Consider the following 18,293-nt stretch of genomic DNA (forward strand, 5'->3'; position numbering starts at 1 on the left):
TTTACCATTTGAAATAGAAGATTTTAAAGTACTTGGTACATTAACCTACCTCATTTGAGGAAGGCTGAATGATTCCATCCTTGGCACTGAAGGACACTAAGATCTGAAAAGTGAACAGTGCTTCTAGATCCTGTTGGTCTAAACTTTGCTGAGTGTGGTGAAAGAACCTTTTAAACAAATTAAATATCCCTCTGAAACAAAGTCCTGAAGCCAACACCCTGGATACCAAATTAAAAGCTTGGGGAATATGTCAGGGGTCTTCCCATTTTCCCTTTCATTTTGGTTCACACATTCCTCTACTTCCCATAAACATTTCCCATCTGAAAAATTTACTTAATGTGGTCTGGCAGACTAAAAAATGAATTGGAATTCAAGTGAAATAGCAGGCATCTGAATGGAATGGAATGAGAAGGGGGACAGAGGCTAGAAGACATTGGTACCCTTGGACCTCTTTCCCTTTCTGGGCCTTTGTTTTCCAGATTGTTAAGGGAGATAGTTGGGCTACAGGGTATCTAAGACCCCAACTATCTCTAGCATTCTATGATTCTGTAAGTGCCCCCCTCTGAAACTATTTGAATATAAAGAGGGGCATGTATGTGGTGGGGGGGGTGAGATCATTTGAGAAAGGGAAAAAAATTGCGGGCAGGCACTTCATTTGAACCTTCACAACCAGTAGAGTGTGCAAGGTAAGGGAAGAGAGGGCGAGAAAACTTGCTAACAAAAGGTTTACTTTACTACGGATAGTATTCAAGCAAGCCTGCGTCACTAAAGCCTCCATGCTGTACAGTTGAAACCTACCAAGAACTGGGAATGAATTAACAAGACCTCAGATGATTTATATTAACGACGTTTCTTTTTTCTTAAGTTTGGTTTTGTTTCCATTGAAATGTATTCAGCAGGCTACACAGTCTTCTACCGGCTTTGCTACTGGCATGTAAGGCCAAGAGGATACAGAAAAAAAAAATGATTACTATTTCACTCTTCTATTGGTTTTTGTCACAAGATTTGATTTTTTATAAATTCTACATCTCAAAAAGTATGCCATATGTGTTGCGAAGTAAGAGTCAACATAAATATTCTAAGCTTCATCCAGACCAGATGATTTAAACATTGGCCTAATTTGGGCTTCATAGTTATGAATAGAATGGGAAGTTATCATTAAAAGCTGACTTTACAGGAGCTGACTTATATTTACCTTGATGTTTTGTCATGTATATAAACCAATCAGGCAACAAAAGATATAAGAAACATCCTTAAAAACGGTTTTTCATTTTCTGAGTTCCAGAGGCAGTACTAGAAACACAGCTCTGGGAGTGCCTCTGGGCGAAAGATAAAGGAGGTTACAGCTGTGGAAGTGGTAATTAGAGCCAATTACAACTTGACTTATCTGCTTTGTCATTAAAATATCTGTCAGACCTCTCATTTTTCTAAACAGAGGAAAAGAAAAGGTACACCGTAGTGTAGGAGAGCGTTAACCAAAGGCAAGCGATTTCTAATTCTGTTCACAAACTTACCTTGTAACCTTAGACAAACCCATTGCCTTTTGACTTCAAATTGTGCTTTGCTCATAGTTAAACCCTAATTCTTGAAGCTGAAAGGGATCTCAGGAAATCACCTGGTCCAGGCTTCTGCCTTCAGGAAAGTTATTATAGTCCTATTATCCAAATGAGATATAAAGACCCAGGTAACTTAAGTAACTAATATTTTCTGCCTCCTGAGTGCAGTGGATTTTATTTTGTTCTTACTTTTAACTGCCATGAGGAGAATGCAATTATTCTCACTTTTCTCACAGATATGTTGTATACAGGTTAACACAAAATAACCACAAGGCACTTTGAAAATACCAAAGGAAGCTTATAAATATATTAACAGATACTAGCACTTGGAATGGATGGGTCTGAAGAAAAACTAAAAGGAATGGATTTTGCCCTTTGAAGAATTAGCTTGAGGAAACAAACAGAATTACACTCAATTCAGTTAAATGGACCAAACTCACTTTCTGTATATACGTGTGAGGGTATAATTAGGAGTAATGAAAATTAAGAACAGGAACGCCACTAAGGGATTTATCATTAGGCTTGAGAGGGTATTCAAAGAGTTAAGTGAAATTTTGCACATAAAACCAGAAATCCTCAAGAAAGTTGGCTCCTTGGGTAAAGGTAGGAAATAACATTTTCTTCTTGCAATTTAAGTTCACTCTTACACAACCTCTAATGACTTTTTCCTTAAAATTGTCTACAGTCTTGTCACTGAATGTCTGGATTATCTTCCTGTCTCCCATCTTTCTTCACTTTGCATTCTAAGCCATTCAAATTATCTCTGCCCAGATCACCATCTTTATTGCTACTTTGAACACATCAACCACCTCACAAACCCTTGTTACCCTCTCTATTGAAATTATACAGGATTTCAAGATCCTTCATTAATCCACTCCAATCTAGTCTGTCTTTCCCTATCCCACTCTACTTTTCAATACTACACTTTCTCTTCATATACCTGAAACAAATCTCATCCTTGCATCTGATGTCATCTCTTCACCTTTCTTGAAAACTAACATGTATTTGATGTGTGGACTATGGGGAGAGGGCTGAATCTATTCAACAGGTAGAAGTCTCTCATCTGATATGATTAACTAAAGGAAACTGGAGCCAATTCCCCTCCCTTATGTTTCTACCAGGGAGAACGTGAGGGCAGAATGAATGGTGAGGTGAATTTGGAGGAGTGCTACAGGGTAGAGATTGCTTGGAATATGTGGTAGTTTTGAGTATTAAAGAGGGCCTGCCGTATTTTAGTATTTGTCTCACTCATTCCTTCGATTATAGCTTTATCTTCATTACCTTTAATAAAGGCCTCGATTTATATGCTGTCTTCTTTGGTGAATGCATGTAGTGGTCACTATCAAAAAGATCTCCCAAGTGAGGAGAGGAAGGGCAATTGCCTTAGTTAGCCAAGTAGGCACAATGGTGACAGGAAGGTTATTCCACAGAGAGGGTGGCAATATATATCATAAAGGAATTTTGTGGCGGTACATACTCTGGGGAGTAAAACTCTTCGGTGGGGGTAGGTGGGGCCATTCCATTATTATATCCAACATGAGTAATGCGGGCAGAGTTTGGTTACCTAGCAGATATTGAGCTTAGAAACAATATATATTTTGGATTTTAAATTTTTATTCACCTCCATATAACAGCATATATAAAATGTTGCACAGACAAAGAGCATTTCTGAAATTTGGTAACTCCTTTGGGATTGGCACAGATTACAGACTTGAAAAAAAAATCCACAATGGAAGAATTTTCATCTCTAAGGGTAGATCTGATGTGGAGATAGGTAAAAGTCACTTGAGACTATCTGGTGAAATAAGATGAACACAATTTTTAGTGAAATAAGCATGTAAAAGAATGACCTAATTTACTGTTAGAATAAGTATCTATAGCTTCACAACATGCCACCCTCAAAGGAAACAATGGTACTGAAATAGGTAAGTAATTATCTTAAAGTTTTGTTTGGGGCACAAATGTTAAGTATCTGATTTTGTGATAGAGGGAAAATGGGCATAGCTAAGGGAAGACTACAAAATATTCAGCTTCTTTGGAGGCCAGGTAATAAGGCTTCCATCAACCTGCTATGGCTTCAGGAGGGTAAGCAGCTTTTCTATCAAGTGTGGATTGGTAGTCCTGCTTGATTTAAATGAGTGATGCAGCCGTTGGGAAGCAGGAAATGGTGCTGGATTACAAAGAGACAACCAAAACTAACACAAACACACATAGGCTTCCTGGTATGTAAATTATTTTTGAGGTTAGAGATCTCCTTTTACAGAATTTAGTATATAACAGATTCAAAAACCAAACTTTTTGACCTCCCAATATTAAATAACTAAATGTGCAAAAGAATCACCATTAAATAGGACATCAAAAGCTATACATTTTCTATGAAACAATATGTGCACAGATTTTCAAAGCTGTGAAAATGCAATAAAGAGCACAACACATTTTGGTCACTTTATTAAATGACATTAAATAGTTTAAGTTTCAACTACTAAACAGCACTTTGAATGGTGAAAACACAGATAGTATTATTGTCATACTTGAATGCTTTTCTTTAAAAACACAATTCCAGTCTTTATATATATTACAAAACAGCCTTAAAGGAAGAAGTGACATCTTTTCTACAGTACTTAAGATACTCAATACGGAACTGAAAAGCAGTCTAACAGAAACAAAGGCAAGTCTTCACAGCTGTATGATTTCAGCAGCCAAAGCTGGATGATGGACTGAAACATTACTATACAACTGGGACAAAACATATACAATATCACAATACTAAGCAAAAACGCTTTACACCCAAAGAAATAAAACAGGTTACAAAATATGGAGAATTTAGCAGGCAAAACTGTATTACAAGCAACATTTTAAATCGTCATTTTTTAAGCCATTGCAACTATTTAAAACATCTAAAACAAATATAAAAATGAGCCTTTTAGTATCTTAACTGATGTGATTTTTGTCTTTAAATATTTGTTAAAGCTTGATGTTATACTCAAAGTACATATTATGTAGCTAAAATGTCAAGTGAGAAGAGTGTATGCAAAGTGGTCCAAGTTTTATTTCAAACTCTCTTAGTTCCAATTAATCCTTTCTATGTATTATTCCTTAAGTCATAGTTTCATCCACGGTGAAAAAGGTTTAGAAGGTTGCCTAAAATTTTTACATCCATGTCTTTGATCAAGTAATCAGACAATGTTGAAAATTCCCAGGTATAGTAAATCAGGTTTAAGGTATTCCGGACTTGTAGAAATACCAACTGACAACAGTCGGCCAGAGTGTACTGCCTTCAAATATTTATCTCATAAATCTTGTCTTCTTCATTTCTTCTGGAGTAAACACACATTTCCCCCCACCCCAATTAAGTAAATCTGATTATATGGCTGGCACAATATCCAAATATATGGAATTTGTTAGTGATAACTCACCATGGTAAAGTGGGAGGGGGGATGAAGTAGATCCACATAACCTCACAAATTCTGTATCACAAACCTAGCGCTCTCAGATGTTTACCACTAGTTCTTTCAAGATAAAAATGGAAATCTCTTAATCATCCAAATAACTCAAAACAGTTCTAGCTAATGTTATACTCATTCTAATCCAGTGATACCTAGAAGCAATTGCTCCACCCAACTTTTTTTTTTTAATGAAATTCCTTAGCTATTTCCACTACCTGTTACAACACCATCTCAAAAATGGTTTTGCCATGTTGAGTTGACTCCCATAGTCTAACAATCTTTTTCTTCAAGAAATTCAAGCAACCAAATTGTACATGAATAAACTTATAGGTCATTTTTATAGGCCTGGATTAATAAGAAAAACAATGTAATGATTTTCTAGTAAAACTTCAAAAAAGGGTATTAGATGAATTAATTTTGATCAGAACATTGCCTCACAGATCTAAACTAAAAAAAAAAATCAAACTTTGAAACGTAATTTATTTAAAATAACATAGGGAAGTTGGGGGAAAAGAACATGACGATGACAGAAAAGAGGAAGAGCATAGAAGCCAGTGATCCTTAACTTTCAGAGGAATTATTTCACAATACTGACAGTACTGGGAATTATTAAAGCACATTCCTCATGTGAACTTAAAAAGTCAGCAATGGTTCTGCCATTTTGATATTGTTTATAAAACAGGGTGTGACCCTACAACCACACCATCATCCTTAACCTCCTAAAATGCTAGAACTTGATTTTGTTAGTCCACATCCCACTGCCAGCAACAGGATGAAGCACTAGCACTGGCACCAAGCAGTTAAGAGATGTGCTTTATATTAGTGCCAGGAGAGAGAAAATTCATGTGTGGAAGATAATACACAACCCTGAAATTTTACAAGTAATTATTTCAGCACATAGAACTGAAAATAAAAAATGGCAGAAAGACTAAAGAAGAAAAAGGAATTCTCTTCTTAGGCTATACTTAAGGCTGTTTATACAATGCTAAGATAACTGCAAGACTCCGCCAAGTTTCAGAGCAGTAGTATTTGAGAATATTGCACACAATTCTGTGTCAAAGATAACCCTTAGTTTCTAACTTTCAGTCACGGAGATGATACAGCAGGAGCCCAGTTGCAGACTTCAGTCAAAAGAACATTAAAACCATTTCAATCATTTTAATAAAGAAATGGATTAAGTACAAAAGTATGTCATAACTTGAGGAATCAACTCTAAGAACTCAGCTGTGTGTTTTTATATGTAAAGAACGAATATATAAATCTGTATTCTTTCCTAAATTCGTTAATTTTATGACAATTTTATGGTTGCTAAAAGCAGGCATAAAAATTTAGAGAGGATATCTGTGGAGTTGTTACTGTTATGGAAGGACTTGTTTTCACTGAAAACAATTTGAAATATCTTCTGTACTCAATGTGTGTAAGAAGATTCTAGGCAACATCACTGACAAATGTCAGGAAAAAATGGTATGCCCTATTAAAAAAATTAAAACTAATATGGAAGATTGGCATTTAAGGGGACCAAACTATTTATACAGTTGAGTTCTGTTAAGTCATTGATTCCTAAAAAAATAAAAGATCTTTCTATGATTTTAACAATCCTTTAAGCTTTTAGTGCAAAATCACATTGATTTCCCTTGGGAAGGTCCTGGATTTTTGCTTCTCATTGGGGGTGGTGCACGCTGTAAGGGTGGTGGCTGCATACCACCAGCTACTGACTGATACATTCCTCTCATATCAATTTGCTGGTAGTTAGAAGGATTCATGATTAAATTTGGAGGCTTTGGCATCATGAGGTGACCCAGTGTTGCTTGTTGATAAGTCATTTGTTGTTGTTGCTGCTGATTGTACTGCTGCTGGAGCCTTCGGTTCATAAGTATTCGCTGAACGCAGCTGATTAACTAAAGAGAGAAAAGGGAGCTGTTACAAGTGCATGACCTGTCTCAAAGAGGCAAGTATCAAGTTTTAAGTTAAAATCAATTTGTTAAGGGTGTACCATACCAAAAGGAAAACACATTATTGTTACCACCATTACTAATTTGAGGCATTCACAGGACCATTACTGTAGAAACCAGTTAGCAACACCATTTAGGGCTAAATTCTCTTAATGACTTGACTATTGTATTGCAAGCAGCGTTTAGGTTAGTTGCCATAGTAACCTGTCCTGCACTATGATTAGTTTCAAGTATTAGTTACAGAGGTTTTTGTCAAATCTCATTTCTTCTTCATTCTTTCAAATATTTCACATAATGACAAACACTTTTAGTGATAAATACCAAAGGGAAAAAACACTTGCAGTGGGAATAATTCCTACCCGGAATGTCTCAAATTTCCTAAGATAATTTAAAATCAATAATTCTACAAGTGCTTTCTAAGTAAAATTCATGCCATAGAAATTGATTCCCTGGAGTGAAGAGTTGAAATTTCCCAGTGAAAAGCAGATGGCTGGCAAACAACTATGCTGGGAAAAATGATCAAAGGTCCCGGTATACGCTAGTCTTTTAAAGAATCATATAACTTAGTAGGAGCCTGTGACATGTATCATCTATAGCTCCACTTTTTTTTTAAATCTCAAATATATTAAAAGTATACTTATTTTATTAAGTTGTTTAAAAATGGTAAATATGGTAGAAGTCTGGCAAAAATTCCTTTTTAGATGTCCAGAATACACAAAAAATAAAATTATGTGGAAGAGATCCTATATAATCTTCAAGGAGACCCATTTAGGAATTTGTTGCTCTTCTGTAACCCTGTAACCCAGATATTACCTTTACTTGACAATTACTGTTTTCTGACAAAATTTCTTCCAAGAAAAACCAACGACCAGTCATCCATCCATATGAGGGAAGGATGATTATTGACACAGATGTCACACAAACCCATTATTATAAATTCAAGAAAATTGGACATAACTTAGAGGTAGTCGAACTCTTACCATCTGTTGTTTTGTCAATACATCATTGTAGATTGCTTCTCTTCGTTTAACATCAAGCTCCTGGCTGGCTTGTCTACTTAATGCTAGCGCCTGTACTTGGGCCTCTGAGAGATTCATGTTTTCCTTCCACTAAAAAGAAAAAGGTTTCATTTACTTCTTATTGCAGTAAAGCTGAGGGAAAATTATTAAGGTACTCAAAACTATTCAGGATTTTAAAAGGTCTTTTTCCCCCTTTCCTTCATTCTTTTCTAAGGAAAACAAGGATGTAAAAGCAGGGTACTACTAAGTTATCCACTGTTGTACAAGAGTGGTTTGGCTATCTCTGGAATGAAACTACTTGGATTTAATTTGTGTAACTGATAAGGTATGTTTACGTAAAGAACACATACATTTCTGTGACTGATTGACTTCCCAATCATTTGGGATATTATCCATTTCTGTTTTGTGCCAACATTTAGGTAAAAATGCTGAATTACAGCTTAGCACTATTATCCAGTTTACTAGCATTTTACTATTGCAAATCAAGTTATAAGAATTATGTTGTTTTCCCCACAGAAGGAGTGAAGCAAACAACAATTAAAAATAAAAACAAAAGGGCCGGGGGGAGGGGGGGACATGACAAAAATATCAAGTTGGAGTAAGATAACTGCCAATTAACTTACTACAGCTGAAATTATATCTTCAAGAGGCTGAATCCTCACTGCTGTCACACTGTTTGTTGCTTCTACAACTTTTTCTCTTCCTTGATTAATGAGGTCCTAGAAGAATGCAAGAAATGTTATATAGGACATATAAAAGACATATGGTTGTAAAGTATAGGGATCCTTCCTTTTGCCAATTTATAGCACTTGGTTTTAAAACTCTTCAAACAATTGAAAAGCAGCAAAATGCAGCATCAATAAAGTGGGTAAAACTTATCAATGAGGGTCCTGTTAGGAAGATATAAGTTTGGGTTTGCACCAATAGTTTATCAATTTAAATGACTCCACAAGTACGTTTTCAAAAGGAAGCCACAAGATTCAATTAAGTTATTACATAATTGGTAAAATAAAACCTAATCTTTCTTATTTGATTCATAATTGATTCTAGTTTTAAATAACTTGCTTCGTAATACTGGACATTATCACATACTTAATGCTGCATCTACACTGCATCAGAATATAAATGTATTTATCCTATTTTCAAACATTAAGCAAGTTAATTTGTTTATTCAAAATATTTTATAAGAGAGTGCTATTTCCCTAGCCAGTCAACTGCCCTATTATTTCTTAATTAAAATAATTCAAAGAACATTAATTCAAGGCCTAATTCTCTTGTGCTCTGAACAAACCACATTTTACTATACTAAGATGGTTCAAAAAGGTCAACAAATAAAAGAAAAATTTCTTGGTCTATTCAGAGGTAATCTTTTGGAGAATGTGATATTCCTGCATAGGGAACCCTCAAACAACAGGGCACTTGAAATTGCCTTTAATTCAAGTTAAACTACTTTTGTACTTCACAACTTACCTCCAGCTGTTGATTACTCATTGCTGACAGGGCTCCCAAATTGAAAGGAATATAAGGAGTTTGAGAGTTGAAACTGACAGGGGGTAAATTGGTCCCAGTTGGTATGTTGAAACGCATGGTCAGTCCCTAAAAACAAAAAATTATGCACTTTCCACACTGTGATTTAAAACTTGAAATTCTACATCACCTACTGGTTTAGAAAAGAATCCACATTCTCAGATCTAAGAAATTATTAACACTCTTCCACACACAAACAAAACACCCTTTTCACCCGAAACCAAGATCTTATTACACGGAAAGCTTTAACCCTTAAAGGTGTATTCTTTTTTCTGATAATTCCCACAGAATGGGGCAACTCAGAGAATTCTAATGAGACTCCTAACACCACATTAACGTTAAAGAAGTTTGGTACAATGAGTTAGGAGTTTAAAAAGAATTCAGGTACTAGGATAAGGTTTCTCATGCTCAGGCACATTTTTGCTCAAGCGGGTTGGTGTATAAAACAGACATGGAATTATTTTAAATAAAGTTGCTGCTGGAGACTGACATTAATGTCCAATAATGGAATATGTTTGTGTTCTGACATTCAGTCAAAATTCTGATTTCATGGTACACATGTCAAAGAAACATTTCCTGCTACCTCCCAACTCTAAGCTCCTGTATGTCTGTTACTTGAGTGAGGGTGTTGACGGGAGTTAAGTGATGCTAAATATATAGCTTCACACTAATCTCTCAATTCAGCAAGTGCTAAACAGAACCGGGGCTGCTACTCTTTAAGTGGAAACTATTTTCTTCTTTCCTCCCATTCTACCACCAAAGGTGGCCAAAGCCTATTAACAGACTCATATTTGGGGACTCTGCTCCTAAAGACGCCCTATTATTATTACCCGTTCCAAATGTGACCCTTTTTCTTACTGACTGCTCTTTCAAATGACTAACACAAAAACAAAAACCAAAGAGCATTTTGAATGAACTACCTTCTTCTCTGCTTCATACTCAGCCCAAGCTGCTTTTCTTTCTTCTTCAGTCAACTCTTCTTCTTCTTTGTGGTCCAAAAGAGAATCATGTTCATGATATCCTACAATGTGTTCTTTATGTATCTGAAGAAGTTCTGCAAGTATGGTGTCCTGTTTAGAGGGGGCCGAAACAACAGAGAATTATTTTTTCTCTCTGGATCCTATCTCCATAGTTCTTTGGTCTACTGTCAGTCTAAAAACTAGACACTGGCTGCTACACATATTTCTGATATATCTGATATAAATCACTTAGAAAACGGTTACAATTCATGCAACACCAGCCTCTTATGTAAGAACTTCCTATATAACAATCTTTATATAAGCATGTTTAAGGGGTTCACAATTTTTTAATTTTTTTTTGAGGTTTTTTTCTCCACCTTTTTTCTAATTTTTTTCATATGCATTTTGTTTTGTATATGTTCTGAGTTGATAATAAATGCTAATATAAGTCTGCTTAAATCAGAGATTACATTGGATGTTTGTGCTAAAAATCATGGCTACTCCTGTTTATACATATTTATCAACCTTCTTTCACAATCACTTTGGCCACCAGCCACTATACTAATGAAAAGCAAATCTAAATTAATCTAAACAGCTACAGGACAGTTTCACTAGAATATACAGTCCTTATATTTCAATTGTAGAAAGGTTTAAATTACATCGTAAAGATGCATGGGTCAAATTTAAACTGATAAACATTGTTCATCATTTTATTGTGATGGTGGTTTTTTTTAAGTTATAGTGTCTTAAGTCAGTCTTGTAAGGCTACAAAAATTAAAAGCTTAAAACCTGGGATCATTTATATACTCAACAGAACAACCAAACTCCTGCTCTGTGTAATTATGATTATGAGAAAGAGAGAGACTGGGAGGAGGGGGTTAAAGTGAACCATAGATATGTTACTTGCTAATAAAAAATTAAAATACTCACAAGTTGTTTATTAAGAAATCACAGATGAAAACCTGGATATATAAAAGGCAAATTAATTCACTTTACAAAAGGATTTTTCATAGCTTCTAACAGCAAGTTCTCTTAGAACACACTTTCTAAATTGAGTGTGAATCTAGGGAAGGAACATAAATAATTACAGGGCAAAGGAAAGGTTGCAGAGGTATTAAGTATATTAAATTTAATCTACATCTAGTAATGCTTAATGCCTTCCTAAGTTTCAGCACAGACAAATCCCACACTTGAAAATAATTCTGTCTTTACATCTTCATCCACCCCCAGAGTATTACAACACATGGTAGGAACACAAATGTCTGTTAAATAACTCAAGATGAAAGATTCAAATCATGAGCCCTAAGAATTTTTCTGTACAATAGGAAATGCTGACACTAATTCTAAATAATCAGAATATTTGGTATCACTGAAACAACTCTTTATCTTGCTACCCCAATATATGCTTGAAATAATTATTTCATCATTCCATGAGATAAAAGGAATTCATTTCATTAATGAATACAGCTGTAGTTGAGATTTTATACTTCATTTTGACATGATATGCTATTTCTTTTGTTGAAAACCGAAAACATTAGAAGACCATACACAGGAGGGGGCTCAAGAAAGCCTAATGGTGGAACACACAGATGATAACAGGTTTAGTTCTTTTGAAACACTAGCTAAACATTTCTCTTCTACACCAGTGTAGAAATCTGTCATCAAAGTTGACTTCCCATGCCTATGCCATATAAAACAGGTTTACTGTCACTAAACAGATCTCCGAAGTTCACAGTTACTGACCAGGTAAGTAGGGAGACAGGCCAATATGAATTAAATTCTATTAAAAGATAATGCTTCTTCAGATGTATGTCTCCCATGCTCACCCCCCCACCCCGCCAAGTATGACACAAGAGAGAAGTATATAATAAAACCAGATAACACTGACTTATATTTTTAGCAAGTGACCATGCCAAATACAATTAGAAAAGTCAGCTATTCTACAGAATACCAAATAAAATTACAAGGTAAAAATGCTCTATGCATAGTCCCTAATTTTACTTCTGTCTAGCAATCAGTGATGTTCTTAACCATAGTCAAAAATAACTTCATTTCTCTAAGAAAGCAACCTAAGAGAAAGACCAAGAATTGTATGCCAGGAACTGATTTACTTTCAGTTGTGCCACTGATTCTCTCTATAATAATGAATAATTTCATCTAGCTATGACTGTCAGTTAAAACAAAATGAAATCCTCTCCACTCACATGTATAACAGGATGATACGAGAATAGCAGAAACAGATGAAACACCCAATTCTTTGGAAATAAATCTTATGTCAATTACATGCAGTGTTTATTTCTCAATTATAAACACAAGAGTTCATACATTAATTACTTTTTTATGGTTAGAGATAAAGCCTTTCAAGAGATGCATGTATGCAATGTGCATGCGCAGTCACACGCACGCACGCACACACACACACACTCTCATTTATGCCCTTTAAAAAATGTCTGAAGTATCAGGGAATTTTATCACGTCAGTTCTTATCATCCTATAATTTCAAAGTCCAAACTTATCACCTTAGAATTGGTAGAAACCCATATCCAGAGAGGCAAGGTAACTTGTTCCAAACACACAGCTCAGGCTGGCTGGGACTAGAAGCTGAATTTCCTGACTTCTAGCCAGCGATCATTCTATCACACTATAAATGTTTTCTTGAGGCATAGTTCCTCCATTTCCCAGATCTGTTCTCGAATAAAAAAGACTACCCCGAAGGATTTTGGGGTGGGAGAAACCTCAATAGGTCTATTTTTTCCCTCACTTTTAATACTTCTGTATTTTTTGAAGTTTTTAAAAATATGCTAACTTTTTAATAAAGGAAAATATAAAAACTGAAGCAAACACAATTCTCAGACACAAACCTGTGAAAAACCAGTTCATGTGTAGCCTAAACCTGACATGAACTATTTTACCACTTTCATCTTCAGGAGATATTCATTTTAGGAAACACCACTTCCCAAACACCTTAATGTCTTCTCCCTACCAATTTCAGATTTCAGATCTACCCTCTCAAGTCAAACATGATTGCCTTATTAAGGTCAGATTATGGTAGAAGCTCAGCTTCTGTCCATGTAATAACTTTCCTTTTGACCCACAGTCAACTAAAATGCTGGTAAGTCAGAGGAAAAATGCATGTGACTTTATTTTGTATCATTAAAAATGTTTGGACCATTTTCCTAAAACATTAGTTCCCTCCTAACATCAAACCAAAAAACCATTCAAATTGTTTCTACTGCCTACTATGTTCCCTTCTTTTCAAAGAATTAAAAAAAAATTAGGGAAACAATGCTAATTTCCTATTATAAAACCTAGAGATAACTAACAGTACCATCTGTCATACATTTATCCACACATTTACACTTTATACTCACACACACACTTTTACATAAAAATGGGATTTTACTATAGTTTTGAAAACACTTTTTGCAATTAGTATCTTTCCATGGACATCATTTTATATCAAATACAAACCATCTTTAACGGCTACAAGGGGCTTACAAATTACATAGATAAACCTTATAATCTATTTAATTATTCTATTTAAGGGTTTATTAATATTTAGGCCACTTCCAGTTCTTCACTATTACTCAATCTGCAACAAAATAGTTTAACGGGCAAACTTTAGTGTATTTCAACCACTTGTTCATACAATAACTATGCCAATAATACTCAAGGACTTAAACAAGTATGTTTACCACAATCTTCATTTTTAACAAAGAAAAGACACCACGTGTGTTAACTGACTTTTATAGGAACAAGATTCATTTACATAGTTCAGAAGTAGGAGGGCAAACATATTTCTTTCCTCTAGAGTGCTGTGTAAGACACAAATAACTGAAAGAAGATACAGAATTTCTGATATAAACTGTTTCTACATCTTTCCCTTTGTAAATTAATTGTAGCATATTCTTAATACAAGAAACAGATGAAAGATTAAGATAGCAAAAAAGTGTGTAACAGGATTCTCAGAATATTTCTTTGGGAAAAACTGTTTTGCAAAGTCTAGAGCAAATTATACAAGTTAATAAAGAAAAGTTTCATCTCAATACACAACACAATCGGTGGAAAGGTTTTTTGTTTCTTTGAAGCATGCATTTATTAGTTGCTATAGCAACACTATTATTGAAAACAATACTGGAACAGAATCTATAATCACTAGGCCAACAGTCGTGAAAATGAGGTTTAAATTATATCCAAATGTGTACCTTTTCTTTGTCTAAACTTTATTTTTCCTTCAATAAGTGAAAGAGCTTACAAACTGGGAAAAAGCACGGTCTATATTCTAGCTAACAGCTACGTTAGTTTAAGCTTTAAAAATGACTAGCTTAATTAATAAAACAAAATTAATGATAAATGAAAAGTTTAAGTTAATTTATTTAGAAGTTTAAAGTATTTGGCAAGCTGACAAAAATTCCCATCTAATCAATCCTGAAATTCAACCTTGAAAATAAAATTTTTAAAAACAATCAAGTCTTTGCCTCAGGGTGGGGGTTTGCCATGTTTCAAAATATTTTGCTTGCCATCACTTTGATTTGAGTTCTATAATATCTGGAAGTAAAATGCCGCTGGAATACTTAAGTGCCACAGGACCTACTCAAAAAGCTATGAAAAAATTCCTTTTATTACTTCAGTAAGTCTAGATTTTTAGTAAAGAAACTTAATATTCCTGGTTTTAAAAAAAAGTTTTTACTTTCAAATTCGAAGCCCATTTTTCCCCAAACTACACTGGGAAAAAAAAAAAAGCGACATACTTGATAAGTAACTAGGAGAGATACTGAATAAAGTTCACATACCATCTCATACCATATTTTTAGGTCAAGAGCACATACTTTTGCCAAACAGCATTTATAAACATATCCAGATTCCCAAATTTTAAGTAAAAATAAGATAGTGACAACTACAGAACTTGTCACTCTCTAGGAACAAAAGGCCAGGCTACCACACTGACTTTGGTGGAAGGCAAGAGCCAAAGTCTGCTTTGGTCAGAAGAATGTTTTCTATTCAATTTAACATTCAAGGAACTAGATAGTATATTTAGCATTTAATCTTTAAAAATTTGTTATCCATTATAATTACTACATAAGCCACATGCAATTCACTGTGAGGTAGAGTGTCAGTCAAGATTTTATATGACTGTGGTCACTTTCTAGAGGCTGCAGCTTTCCAAGTAGAGCCTGGATTGGAACTTGATTCTCATGCTACACAATGTGGAGTTCATATTATCTCTTTACTTCATAAATGCTGTTAACATCCTCTAACTCAACTATAGGTATACTAATAAAAAGGATACAGAAAGAAGACATATGAAATAGGAATGAAAGCAGATATTTAGCAGTTCAAATTACATTTTAAAGAAAGAAAACATTTAAAAAGGTAAAATAATAAAACCAAAATATATAAATAAGGTCATCTAGTGATTCTTACATTGACCAAATCTCTCATGCAATTTATATTCCTTTAAGGGTCCAAAGTAATGAATATGATGCAAAAACCTTGGTCATGAAAACATCAGTAACTGAAGAGACGGGAGGAGGCATTCACCTATTTAATTCACCTAAAAGTATCACAGCCTACATTTTCCACTATTCCTAAAATGTTACAAGACATATTTGAATCAGCCAACCTAACCAATTGAGTAACATACTTTAGGATATTAATATACAGATACTGTGGCACTCAAGTACCTTATATTAATTCAGGATCACTGATCATTCCAGTTAGTTATGTCCTTCTGAACTCCCCTAAATGAAAATGGAAGAAAAGTGAAAGGATACATAGCCTTGCCTTCCAGGTTTCTCTCTACAACAATTTCATGACCAGACTGTTTGAAATATAAATACCAATAGAATTTTGCTGGAATCAAATGATCTGATAAAAAGAGCTGTGTCAGCCTTTTGAATTTCAGAGGAAAATTTAATGGCAAGACTTAGTTTAAATTACACACACACACACATTTATAACTTTGTAAATTGGGAGGCTTTATGTACAGTGGTTACGATCAAAGGCTCTAGAGTACTGCTATCCAAAAGAACTCTGGGCAATGATGGAAATGTTCTGTCTGTGCTGTCCAATGGGAACTACATATGATCTCTGAGTACCTGGAATGTTACTAGTGCAACTGAGGAACTAAAAGTTTAATTTAATATGTTTAAATGCAAATGTAAATAACCACATGTAGCAGGCTCTTGTATTGGACAATGCAGACCTATAGTCTTACTGGATTTAAATCCTAGTTCTAACGCTCACTGGCCCTATGTCCTTGAGTAAGTTATCTCTCTGAACCTCAGTCTCCTGCTCTGTAAAATGGGCCTAATAAGTATCTACTTCACAAGATCTACTGTGGAGATTAAATATTACATATGAAGTGCTTATGCACAGTGCCAGGTTTACCGATGACCTTTGCATTGCCAAATCTGACGGTCAATTCTCAGACCTCATCCTGTCGATCCACCAGAAACATCTGACAGAATTTAATCCTTCTCTTCACCAAAATATTTTCTTCTCTTGGTCAGCTAACTGGAAAAATTCTACTGGTGTTCTTTACTACTTTCTCTTACTTCCAACCTTTTCTAAAGGTCTAAAGCAGACACTCCTCCCCACTTCAGAAAACAAACAATGTATTACTGTACAGAGAGAGAGAAGTTTTACACTTTAAGCAAGTATTTCTAATGAAAAATTCAGGAGATGTTTGATAGGACAAATTGTTGGATATCAGAATTGTCCTAGAAAATCCTAGATACATGGCTGTCATGGAAGGACCAATAAGTTATTACCTGTTCTGTGAATGTATATATGTTAAAAAAATTTTTAGCTGCTATTTAAAGGATACCTCTCATTGCCTAAAATGAGAGCATGATAAGCCAGAGTAATTAATGTGAAGGTCAAGTCAATTTGTTGCTCTTATTTTACTAGAGATTGAGACACAGAGAACAAGTGACTTGTTAGTAAATTTTTTTATGTGTATGTAAAGATAAATGGCCTTATTTAACTTTTTTCTTTCTCTTCTTGAATTCTAACTTTGCCATTTAATAGTTTGGTGATCTCTTGGAACCAATTCCCCTACTACAAAGGGATAATACCATCAGTAACTCATGGGGTTATTGTAAGAATTAAATGAGACAGTGTATTTAAAGGAACATAGCACAAGCACTCGATACGTATTACTCCTTTTGCTTCACACTTTGCCTTATCCTGTATTTAAAAAAATATATTAATGTCTTTTTACACATTATCTATAAAACATTCTTGCCAGAAATACTGGTAATGAATTTAATCAAGGTTTTGAGTCTAATTTCCAGTTTACAGAATATGTAAGAGATGGAAATTCAAACACACCAACAGGAAATAAATCCAGAATGGAGGGAAGATGAGTGCACTAAATTAAAATGAATACAACGAGATACAACAATCAAATATAGTGTGTGTACCTTGAATGGAATCTGATTTGAACAAAGGAGCTATAAAAGACATTTTCAAGACAACTGGAGTAATTTGAATACAGGTGTGGTATTAGATGATGTTAGGAAATTAAGAAGTTATTATTTTTATGGTATAGTGGTTATATTAGGAATGTCTATTTTTTGAAATGTCCTTATATTTGAGACTTATACTGAAATATTTACAAGTGAATTACCATAATCTTATAATTTAAATATATACATATAATTTGGGGCACCTGGGTGGCTCAGCTGGTTAAGCATTTGACTTTTGATTTTGGCTCAGGTCATGATCTCAGGTTCATGAGATCGAGCCCTATATTGATTGGGCTCCACACTCAACAAGGAGCCTGCTTAAGATTCTCTCTCTCCCCCCCTCTGCTCCTTCCCCCACCCCA

General features: G+C 34.7%; 1 protein-coding gene across 8 annotated transcripts in view; it reads right to left on the reverse strand.

The window, feature by feature from the left end:
- Positions 1-3,331: 3,331 nt before the first annotated feature.
- The window catches only part of ATRX (ATRX chromatin remodeler), a 310,799-nt gene continuing 295,837 nt past the window's right edge, over positions 3,332-18,293 (reverse strand). For 5 of the 8 annotated variants that reach the window (XM_034649523.1, XM_019809464.2, XM_019809463.2 and 2 more), the window contains 5 exons: positions 10,421-10,570; positions 9,444-9,569; positions 8,597-8,692; positions 7,935-8,063; positions 3,332-6,900 (listed from right to left, as the gene is read on the reverse strand). In XM_034649523.1, the coding sequence (XP_034505414.1) occupies positions 6,622-6,900; positions 7,935-8,063; positions 8,597-8,692; positions 9,444-9,569; positions 10,421-10,570 (780 nt within the window). In that variant the 3' untranslated portion in view covers positions 3,332-6,621. The remainder of the gene's footprint in view (positions 6,901-7,934; positions 8,064-8,596; positions 8,693-9,443; positions 9,570-10,420; positions 10,571-18,293) is intronic. The other 3 variants (XM_002928759.4, XM_019809462.2, XM_011236680.3) reach the window with 1 other exon arrangement.

Source organism: Ailuropoda melanoleuca, chromosome X (assembly GCF_002007445.2).
Source record: "Ailuropoda melanoleuca isolate Jingjing chromosome X, ASM200744v2, whole genome shotgun sequence".
Classification (NCBI taxonomy): Eukaryota; Metazoa; Chordata; class Mammalia; order Carnivora; family Ursidae; genus Ailuropoda; species Ailuropoda melanoleuca.